We start from the raw sequence: 12,242 nt of genomic DNA on the forward strand, positions 1-12,242 counted from the left end.
GAATCACAATCCTCAGATCTCAACCCCCTCAATAGCTAGGGTTACAGGTGTGAGCCACCAGCACCCAGCCATCAAGTTTCTTTGTTGCCTATCTAGACTGAGTGAACAAAATTTCATACCTTAGATATAAAGAAATTGCTAGTAAATGCTGAGCATCTTAGGTTCCCATCTTAAAATATGAATATATGGAACTCAATCTGGTTCACTGAATACAATTATTTTGCCAGCATTCGTATTAAAGGTTCTTCTTGATTACCTTCATCCATGCCATTGAGTAGTTCTGCTAAGTCTTCATTTTTACTGTCAAACTGATGTTCCTTCCATGTTTCACCATTTTCGCTTCGCAGAACAATGAGTTCTCTCTCTTTTCCTCTCATGGAACCAAAATGAGGGATTTCCACTATAACAGGGCTGGAAAAAAAAAAACACAACACATTATTTTGATACCAAGTTAAAGATTATTTACAGCATCACACTAAAAAAATGTTTTGTTAATGGTATTAATTTGAAAATTAGAGGTGCCACTCATGTTGGGAATGGTTTCAAAGCTGCAGAATCACTTGCTAATAATAACATATTAGAAGCTCAATAACATGCTATTATTCATTCCCAGACAGTTCTTGAAGGTATAGCAATGTTAGGCATTGGGTTTAATAGGGAGAGAGTATTTGGCACAGGTAAGAAATTTGAATTAAAAAGTTAGAAGTTATTGAAGTAGGCCATTTGAAAAAAGGTCACTCCATTTAAAAAAAAAAACCCAATAGATATAGTATATAAAACACTAATGATTTAAAAGGACACAGTCACTTCTTAAAAAAGAAAAAAGAAAAAGAAAAGAAAAGAAAAAGAAATTCTGTCAATTTCCTAATTGGAAAGATGCCCTATTTTTTTTTTCCTTCAACAATAAAACAAGACAAACAACCCACTCCCTCTAAAGGTCATTTTCCATGACTTCTGTGGCCTGTATGTAGTTAAAGCAGTTTCTCCAATTTTCAATTGATGACTAGGCAGTGGGCAGCTTTATTTCCTAGGTCTAACATAATCTATACAGGAATAGTTGAACTTTCTGAAAAAGCACTTGTTTTAAAATAGTCATGTAAAGACACATTCAGTTTTGACAGTGTCCTTTTGCAGAGAAATGCAAAAGAATGGGTGCCAGTTGGAGACAGCCAATCAAGCCATGGGTGATCACTTCCTTAAATTTTGCAAAGGGATAAAAAGACTAAAAAAAAAAGATGAATGGAAGTAAGCAGACCACAATCACACACAGTTCACATCGTTGGATTGTGCAGCTTTAGTTGATGACATTTAAGTAGACAGTATCATTATTGTCCTACAGAGGTTGTATGGAATCTCACTTCTGAACCTGTGGATTTAGTCACCTCAGTAGAAGAGAGAGTCTTATGTAGGGACATATAGAAAAGGACAGCAATTTTGAAGCCCAAAGACATAAATAAAATCATTTGAATACTTAATTTTTCCTATAAAATTTTTCTCAATAAAATAATCATAACTTGGAGTGATAATTTTACTTTTGGCAAACTAATTGCAGGCCACTTAAATTAGGATTATGAAGATAATTTTCACACCACCTTTATTCTTTAATAGTTAGAAACAAAAGCATCTATCCCTAACAATGTCTTTTTTTTTGTTGTTAGAGGTTTTTTTTTTTTGATGTTTGTTTAAGTAGTTATGCAAAGGGGTTTCAGTTCAACATGTCAATCAGTAAGTTATTCTGGTGGAATTTATGATTTTTAAACCATATCTTATAATTTAATATTAAATAATATATATTATATATTTTGAGTATCAGATACAATCTTTGCAGGTTACCATTTCAGATACTGTCTCTGCAAATATTTAAGGTATGTGGCTTGATGTATGACATTCAGTGATACTGGAGAGAAGATATGAAGAAGGTCTTTGAGAAGGAAAAGCCAAGCATAACTTTTCATAACAAGTTTCTTCATGCAAACTGCCAGGCACATACAACAATCAAACAGACAAGCCAACAAACAACAGATACCAACACATTTCAGCTCAAACAAGACAAAAATAAAACAATTTAACAATTTATCAGGATATTCTATCTGTAACCTACTTATGTGTAAGTATCTTGCATTCCCCTGTTTTGTTTTGTTTTTTTCAAAATCATCTTACTTCATGGTGACATTTTCTTCTTACATCCCACACAAAGGAATTACAGAATAGCATAAATATTTTCTTTTTAAAGATCTCATCATTCATAGAGACAAATATACACACATATATTTATCATTTATAGCCAATATTGATGTAAAGTCTGCAAATGCCTTCTCTTAAAAACTCAATCTAGCTTGAAAACAGATCATATACTGCAGAAACTTTTCAAATGAAAGGAAGGCTTACAGAAGCACAAAGTTGTGAAAGCAGAACGCTTGCAGTGAATTCCACATGCTTGAAAAGCACAAGATAGCAGTGTCACATTAAGTCAAGCCACTATGAGTTCTTTTCTTTCAGCGACACACATCGACTGAAAGCATTTAGAAAGAAAAAACTTAATAATTAAAATATATAAACTTAAGACAAGAATAAGACCATGTGTGTGACAGAAAAAAAAAGAAAATGGGAAAAAATAATTGTAGACATTCTGTATCTTGTCTATAAAAGTCCTACCCAATAAATTTTGTTCCTTGAGGCCCAAGCTGCAGGATTCGGCTAACCAAGCTCTCACCCTCATTTACAGGGGGAGGATTGGTAGGAAGATGCAGTTTACTGAATAACATCCATGCAGCAGGAAGAGAAACAAGAAGGGGAAACGTGAACACACTGTCAGTCCAGACAGAGCCTGCCTGACTCCACCCAAGTGGCCACCTCAGATTATGAAGTCTTCTCGTAAAATACCACATCACAATGGATTATGTTCCGGAAATGCTCTTTAAAAGGACATGTCCCCAAAGTAGCCATTGATTCAGTGAAGTGACAGAAACTCCACCATCTGTAGTTTTCCCCCTCAGAATGGTGCCTTGACTTCCACTGGGGCCCAGTGGAGCTCCGTGCACTCGCTGAGCAGAGAACATGCTTCTTGTTAGTAAAAGCTTTGACCAGCAAATTGAATTAGGGGAAGTGCCAGCCTCTTAGCCTTTCACAGCATCACACTGCTTTGTGTCCTTTTACAATGGACCCACTAAGTTGTTCTAAAAGTTAGCTTCTTGAGTTGACGAGGATAAAGAAAAATCAAAGGTGTAATGAGAGGGCCAAGATGAAAATGAATAGCACTTACCCTAAAAATTGTGCCCCTGCAGGACCCATTTCTACCAGTCTACTGGCTAATCCCTCTCCTTCCACCATGGGGGGTGGGTTGGCCAGTTTATGTCTCTTTACCAAACGGCAGGTGATTCGGGTGGGGGCTGTACATTTTCGGGGAGGAATGATGATTCTCATCCCGTGGTGACGGCTTCCTCGCATGGAGCCGCCTCTTGCATCCACCATGAAGCTAACCAGAAACCTGCAGGGAGAGGATCAGATGCGAAATCAGGGGAAGCAGAGAGACTTGGTCTATAGGTTTTGAAATTGTACATGAAGAGTTTCAAGTAATAGATAACATAGCTAGCTTTTTCTTTTTCCTTTTTTTTTCTCATTAAAGAGAAATCGGAAGGAAATACGGTGGAGTCATATCAGGTGTGCATTGAACTGGTGCACTTGGCAAAAACTGAAATGTGATTTAATTTTAGTTTCATTTTAAGAGACTAATCTTCCCAATACTAATTATCAGATGCGCATGTGGAAGGAATGGTGAGTTTCTCAATTTTAATAAAAATTAAAACTAGTAATTAAAAGGACCCTCATGTGTTTAAAACAAAACTCAAATACCATCTCTGGTGAATGGTGGAGTTATCTTGAGGAGTCATTATAACTATCAGGCTTTTTTCTCCCCACCTACTAACTATAGAATCTTTCTTCCACCCAAGTAAGATGAAAACTCCACAGTATATCTTCACATATACAACTCATAAAATGAAGGGATACTTAAGTCATACTAAGATGAAACAGGAGATAAAAATCAAAGGTGACTAGACTTGCTAAGAGAATTTTGATGGAAAGGGATTCTTTTCAGAATGAATATAGGCTCAAAGGCTATTTAAAATAACTTACATTTGAATATTTCCTACAGCAATACATGAAGTAGAACTGAAGTTATTTTAGAACCCAACTCTTAAAGTATATAAGTTCAGTCATTGGCCTGCATATGAAAACTAATTAGAAAAACATGCATCTACATGTAGATAAGGCAATAGAAGGAAAATGTGTCCTGAGTAAAAGCATTTTGAATCTTATGTCCAATCATGAATGATAAGCAGGCCCTCTATGGTTGCAGAGTTACAACCATTACAGAACGAGAACGAGCGCAAACAGTACAGCAGCTGCACATGTCAGTCTGTCAAGAAGAACTTACATCCTCTAAGCTTCATTTTCACATTAGTAAATCTATTTATTACTGAGACAGTACTAAATAGTTATGCTTGCTAACTTGTTTTCAGTTTGAAAGTATTTTGGAAAAAGAATCCCATCCATCAAAATTCTTGACTATTCATCTAAGAACAGTGCTAGCATCCTATAGGAAAATACAAAGGTCTTGCACAGACTTCCTAGCTGAGGACTGTTTTCTGAAGAGGGACTGTGAACTAGCAACTTCTTCAACAAAACAAAAAGCCTGTAACTCCCACAGAGAGAGATGATAAGATGAGGATGGTTTGGGGACTAAATATTTTCCAGAAGTTAACTCTGCTTGTGAGTAAGATGGACTCACCTTCACACCCTTGGCTTACTTTTAAATCTGACAGTTTTTGCTCTAGCTTGGTTTATTGTATATGAGAAACTGAGAGTTCCATGGTATTACAGGTAAGAAGGTAAGATTAACTCCGAAACAAGAAGACAACATCCTCCTTAATGAAAGGAAGATATCCTTATTCACTTATCTGGTGTTCACATCAATTCTTTCCTATGCTCACTTAAACTTGCTCTGGCCTGCTCATATTTCCTAAGATATGTGCACATATGTGTATATATGTCTGTAATGAATATATATATATAAATTGACTATTTTCAGTTACTACTCAAGGCAATTAGACAATGTTACAAAAAATCCTAAGATGAAACCTGATTTTGCTCTGAATTTAATAACTAAAATCAACTGTCATTAAGAATAATAGCAGCAGAATGGCTTAAAATGACTTCAAACAGAATGAGCTTAAAATTTTGGTTCTATTAATGGGGTAAAAACCCACAAATAACAGTGATTTTCCTGGGAGGGAAATGCTTGCAATGTTGGGTCTCAACAATCTAGACAGACATTCAGATTAGGGTTATCTTATTCACCTGTCAGGGCTAAACACAATTCCAGCACATAATAAGCACTCACTGATGTTGCATGAATAAATCCACAAGTAAAACTACTTATGTGTGTTTAGAAACTGCATAGGTTAGTAATACTAATAGGTGAGTGGAGAGGCATAGACATATAGTGATTGTAGCTGCACAGTCTGAAAGTACCATGAGAAGTTCATTAGGATCAAAGTTAAAATATCCTAGCTACAAGGAATATCAAAACCAAATGTACAAAATGTAACAAGTGATTTCAGTTATAAATGTGAACAATCTCTGTCTCTATGTTCTACATAGCACTGAGTACGTGGCTGGTGTTCACTAATAATCATTTACCATTTCAAAGTTCTCAACTTCACAGTGCCAACAGAAAGAGCAAAGGTGGAATTAAACAGAAGATGGTCCCATTTTGCAATAACAGTAGAAAATGTAGAATATAGTGATTATTTTCCAAACTCATTCCTTACATATTCTGTGCAAAAAAGTTCGTGCAATACAATCATAGAAATGAATAGAAACATATTAAAGTGATCTTATTACTATTCAAAACTACAACATAAATTCTACAAATGATCCTAAAACTGACATGTGAAGTTTCTAGTTTGTGAAAAGCAGGATGACAAACATTGGTACACTACAGACAGTGACACAAGCTAACTGTGAAATAAAGTCACATAAATTAAAAATACAAAATAAAGGATGATTCACATAAAATACACAGTTATCACCTTGAATCATACTGAGGAAGTGGAGAAGAATAGCTGCAAAATAATTTGAAAGCAAATGGGAGAAATTAATGTAAGATAATTAGAAGCAAGCAACAGAAAATGTCAATGACACGCAAAGAAAATTAAAAAAAAAACATCAGAAAATGAAACCATGGCATTTGGCATTTGTGGGGGAAATCTGGAAATGTATTATACAGCCTTAAGTGGCTGTATAATCTATTCCAAAGAGCTGACATTTATGTAGTGTTTCCATGTGCACAAAAAGCTACCATTACTTTGTTCTGTTGTACACATCTATAATCAACAGGAGTTCTAAGGAGAGCGGAGTTAATTTTCAAATTAAATTTTTTAAATGCTCCCTCCCTCCCTTCCTTCCTTCCTTCCTTCCATTGTTTGTTTTCTTTCCATTTTCAGGATTTGAATTCAGGACCTCCCACTCTCATTTTGTGGCTTAGTAGCTTAGCTAGCATTTTATTACTTGAGTCACACTTCCAATCCTGGATTTTGGCTAGTTTTCTAGACACGGGCTGTCACAGACTTTTGTGCCTGGGTTTTTTTTTTTTTTTGTAATTAATAGAAGAGTTACATTACATTCACCAGATAGAAGGTGAATTACTTCACAAACATTGATACCCTTTCTCATGTCTTGGTACCCATTTCCCTCCCCCCACCCCCGCCCCTCATCTTTTTCCCCCCTTCCCTATCTTATTTCAAATAATCATATATACAATATATCAGATAACAAGGTGAAATGCTGTAACAATATGAGATAACCAAGGGACAGCAAAAGAGATGAGAGAAACCATGATCCTCGAGATCTTAGGCTCCTGAGTGGCTATTACAGACATAAGCCACCTGTCCTCAGGGGCTTATGGGACAGTAATTTTCTGATTTTATGATCTTTCCTCAACTTCTCCATTTACTGAATAAACCGATAGAATATTTCTGTCATGTGTGAAGAGTACAAAGTGATAGCTTCAGAGTACCAACTCATCAAACCTGATTCCAAACCCTTTTTGACACATCAGTCTTCCAGATTTTCCCCCAAAGGTTTTGTATTTCCTTTCTCAAAACAGAAGACAAAAAACACCTGATGATTTTCCTTTGGGTTTGTACAAAACAATTTCAGTGCATAGTAATGCAATATAAAACTACCATTGAAAGTAGTATTACTGGAGTAACTCAAGGATTTCTCTAAGTGCATTTTTAAAACCACTGAAGACCACCATGTGATTTACAGTTGATGAATCTCTTCAATGTGCATTATTGCCATTTAAATGCCATTGCACTGAAGCCCTTCCAGAACTGTGGGGTCAGAAGGATTCTATTCTTTCACCTCTACTAATCATTTGTACAATGAAGGTAAGGAATACAACGTCTCACCATGTCATTCAAAGTGAACCTCTTTGATGCGATTTTTACTAAGCATTGCTGTATATATACCATGGTTCAGGGGGCTTAAACTCTGGATCTTGGCACTGTCCCTGAGCTTTATCACTCAAGGATGATGCTCTACCACTTGAACTATGCCTCTACTTCTGGCTTTATGCAGGTAATTGAGAAGCAGCATCTTATGAACTTTGCTTCCAGAATTTTCCTTTGAATCCTGAGCCTCAGATCTCAGTCTCCTGAGTAGCTAAGATTAGAGGAATGTATCACTAGCCCTCTGCAGAGTAACTTTTTAAAAGTGGGTTCCCTCCCCCACCCCCTCTCTCTTTCTCGTGGGCTTGAACTCTGGGCCTAACATTCTTTTCTCTTTATAACTTAATACAGTTTAATTTTAGTAATGTAGGGGAACCAGCTGTCACTGGGAAGGTAAGTGTGTATGTGTCCTCGGACTTTAACTCAGGGCCTGAGCTTTTTTAGCTCACAACTAGCACTTTACCACTTGAGCCACAGTTCCACTCCTGGCTTTTTGACAGTTTATTGGAGGTAAGAGTCTCATGGACCTTCCTGTCTAGACTGGCTTCGAATCATGGTTTTTAGATTTCAGCTTCCTTTTAAATTCAGTGATTATTTTTTTTTCTTAAAGGATAATCATACAAAACAAATCATTTATCAAATAAAAGACTGATTCCCAGTGAGAAAAAGATGAAGGCACTGTTTTTTCAATTCAAAGCTAAATGTCTGCATGAAATTCTTGTAGAACACAACTTAGGTGAGATATGAATAGGAATTATTACATACTTAAATTTTTATTAGGAAGGAAAGAGCTTCATTTGACTAGCAATGTGAAGAAAAATATGTTTCACTTTTAACTGAAAAGGAAAATGAATGATTTAAACATCAGATTAAGTAAGAAGTTTTGTCACATTGTTATTTTTTCCCCTTCAGGACTATATCAATTTGCCTTAAAATGTTTATCAAATGACTTACAAATGCATGCATGTTACATATAGTCACTAATGAGTATGTATTTCATATATGAATATGCCATTATGAAACTTGTTAGAATAATAACAAATGCACTGCTTACTTAGGAGGATACAGGAGACACTGAGATTACTTACCCTGAATGAACGGGGCTCGAGACAAGGTTTACATTGTCCAGGGTGTCCGCAGCCCAGCTGTAGTGCCTCAGAGAATCGGAATCACATTCCCTTGTGAATGTGAGATGCTGTAAAAGAAACAGTACATTATGTCAACAGCTCACGCAAAAGGGGCATTCCCTATACCTACAAAGCATATTTTGGATTTCTAAGTTCAAATTGATTTAGATACTTTTTTCTCAGTGTGTTAGATAGATTTGGATACTTATTTCTTAGCAAGTCCAGACAGACTTAACACTCACATGAAAAGAAAAATTAATTCTTTTTGATGGGTCTACATTAAAGTTTGAGGGTAAAGACTATTGATCCACTGTGTTATATTTGGATATGTTAGCACCATAGGGGAATTGGCATAGTAAAAAGACTATGACAAGCCAAGTACTGGTGGCTCATGCTTGTAATCATGTTACTCAGAAGGCTGAGATCTGAGGATTACAGTTCAAAACCAGACTGAGTAGGAAAGTCCATGAGACCCTTATGCTCCAATTAACCACCAGAAAACCAGAAGTGGCCCTGTGACTCAAAGTGGTAAAGTACTAGTTTGACCAAAAAGAGCTCAGGAAGAGCGCCCAGCCTCCCAACTCCCCTCAATCCCCATCCTCATAAAAAGATATAGGACAGAACTAATTTCAATAGTTTTATGTACTTTGACACAGGCCAATGATTCCTATAATGACATGTAAGTTCAATTCTCAAAATAAAAAAGTTTAACTTCTGTATCGATACAACAACTTCTAATTCCAAGAATGACAGTCCAATGCTACAGCCAAGAAAACCAGATAAATAAAGACATTATTGGTGAATGCAGTTCAGGGCAGCTGAGAATTGCTAATAGCTAACAGAGCTACATCTGGCATCTGGCTGATTCCGCCATCATTTCAAACTTGAAGGCACTTATCAGTTGATAGTGTAATAATTTCTTTTCTAGCCAATCCTGGGGCTTAAACTCAGGGCCTGGGCACTGTTCTTGAGCTTTCTCACAGCTATACCACTTGAGTCAAAGTACCACTTTTGGCTTTTTCTTTGTATGTGGTACCAACGACTTGAACCCAGGAATTTGTGCATGCTATGTAAGCACTCTACCATTATGTCACACTCCTGGCCCCCTAATTTGGGCTTTCTATCTATAGAGACCACTGCTGGGCAACAGAAAACCAGGAGGGTTCTACTACATATTTAGGTGGCTATATAAGCATACCATCATTTTCTATATGAGTGAATTCTGGGACCAAGTAGAACAAGGAGCTGAAAGATCAACTAAAACCATTCCAATGAAGAATAGTAGAGGTTTTCACAGCAGTTTCATGAGAAAAATTGTCTAAGAATTTAGAACACATGGACTTAAAAGATCATATCAGGATTTCAGGTAAGGATTCTGGAGAGCCAGGACAAATAGGAAGGAGTCTGAGTTTTACTGGACTGCAAACCACCAGTCTTATCTCAACAAATTCTACAGTGAAATGTCTCTAGAGAAATATGTCATCATCATGTGTAAATTTCTCATATAATATGTCCAGCAGAAAGTGAAAACTTTCCCAGTAAACAAAACCAAAGAGGAGAGAAACAACAGCAATAACAACAACAATGGAACCAGAGAGAGACTGTAAACAGACCCACAGGTCATCAGAACTTCAAAGGATAGCTAGTAAAGACTTTGTAATAACTGATTTTTTTTTGTTAAAACAGAGGGAAGAAAAAAACAGGGAAAATAAAAAGTTTGGGATTCAACAGAACTCTAGAATATACACATAAAAGAATCAAAGGTCTGAATATAATATCTGTTCTTATCCTACAATGAGAAACAGGGTTTGTAAATTGGAACCATTAATGGAAAAATAATACAAAATGAGAGGAAGATGAAAATACAGAAAACAGGGCTTAAGACATATGGAGCACAAAGAAAGCTGTTAACATGGTGTAACTGGGCTCTCAGGGGAGATGACAAAACCAGAGGCAGAAGACTAATAAGGCAGAGATACCTACTGAAAATGGGAATTAACTGGAAGTTTGATGGAATGTTCAGACCCCTACATGGCTTGTTTTCCTAGCTTCTTAGTCACAGACAGGGATATAGACGTTCTAGGCAAAAAATAGGAAGTCTCAGATGATTCTGACTTTCCAAATGGAATTGCCTAGGCTCATTACTTCAGCGAAAATCATGGCTACCTAGCTTTACACCTTGCAGAAGACTTCTACCAAGTTCGTCAGTGAACAGACAGCCACCAGCCACAAGACCGCTGAGAAAAGCACCTAATTTAATAAGAATAAAATAAATGAGCATATAGAGAAAAATGGAGTGATTGGACTTTTTAGGAAAATGTTGTATGTTTTCATTAGTATATAGAGTTGAGATCAGATGTGCTTGTTCCCATCTATTACCCTAACTGCTTGGGAGGCAAAGATCAGGAGGATTGTGATTCTAGGCCAGTTTGGGCAACAACAACAACAACAAGAACTTGAGAACTCATCTCAAAAATAGATAAGCTGGGTGTGGTGCTTCACACCTGTCACCCCACAGTTACTTTGAAAGTATACATAGAAAGAATTCTGTCTAAGGATACATGTATGACCCTAATGGAAAACTAACTAAAGCTAAAAGGGCAAGGGATGCAGTTAAAGTGGTAAGATGCCTACCTAGCAAGTGCAAGGCTATGAGTTCAAATCCTACTGACACACACACACATACACACACAAAAGGAAGAGAGAAAATTGGTTCAAGTATGAATCCTTGTCTTCTCCCCAGAGCTAAAGACTCAAGTTCCCCAAACAGAAGGTTCACAGAGCAAGCAACCAAGTGATGATCCCAGATCCTACTACAATACATCATGAAATTCCAGACCCCGAAGACAAAAGCAGTCATAGATATGAATCTCTGTCACACTGGTAAGAACAATAGTTGACTGTAAAGACAATGTAGAAATTCTATCACTGTTGTCTGAAGAAGCAATCTGAAACTCAAACCTGGCAAAGCAGACGTGCAAATAGAATATTAAAAATACATATATATGTAATATACACACATATATATACACATATATTACATTTATACATAATTTATCATGTATCTGTCATCTGTCTAGCTAGCTTTTTTGTTTTTGTTGTTGGTCATAGGACTTGAACTCTGGTCCTGGGCGCTGTCCCTGAGCTCTTCATCTCAAGGCTATGCTCTACCACTTGAGCCACAAGCCACTTCTGGTTTTCTGGTGGTTAATTGGAGGTAAAAGTCTCTCGTCTTTAATGCTCAGGCTGGCTTTGAACCTCAATCCTCAGATCTCAACCTCCTGAGTAGTTAGGATTATGGGTGTGAGCCACTGATGCCTGGCAATCTAGATTCCTTTAAAAAAAAATCATCATGAGAACTACTGGAAAATGTATGCGACAAAATTGGAGAATTAAACCAAAAGAAAGCAGGCTTGGAAGAAAAGACAGGCAATTCACAGTGATGAAGAAAGACCCAAGAAGGGGTTCTGAGCATTGGAGCTTCAAGTGGCAAGTGGCCTGACAAGTGGAAAGAAAAGCCCATCTTACTACTAAAATATCCAGTGGGTGGTTAGGTACTGAGGTAGGTCAGGTCTATAATCCTAGCTTCCTAGGAGGCTGA

General features: G+C 36.8%; 1 protein-coding gene across 1 annotated transcript in view; it reads right to left on the reverse strand.

The window, feature by feature from the left end:
* Ank3 (ankyrin 3) overlaps nt 1–12,242 on the reverse strand; it is a 258,674-nt gene that overhangs the window by 55,998 nt on the left and 190,434 nt on the right. The window contains exons 27-30 of the mRNA XM_090346380.1: nt 8,603–8,709; nt 3,263–3,487; nt 2,656–2,754; nt 257–411 (exon numbers count right to left, since the gene is read on the reverse strand). Of these exons, the coding sequence (XP_090202506.1) occupies nt 257–411; nt 2,656–2,754; nt 3,263–3,487; nt 8,603–8,709 (586 nt within the window). The remainder of the gene's footprint in view (nt 1–256; nt 412–2,655; nt 2,755–3,262; nt 3,488–8,602; nt 8,710–12,242) is intronic.

This window comes from Megascapheus bottae, chromosome 15, assembly GCF_031878675.1.
Source record: "Megascapheus bottae isolate mThoBot1 chromosome 15, mThoBot2.hap1, whole genome shotgun sequence".
Taxonomy (NCBI): Eukaryota; Metazoa; Chordata; class Mammalia; order Rodentia; family Geomyidae; genus Megascapheus; species Megascapheus bottae.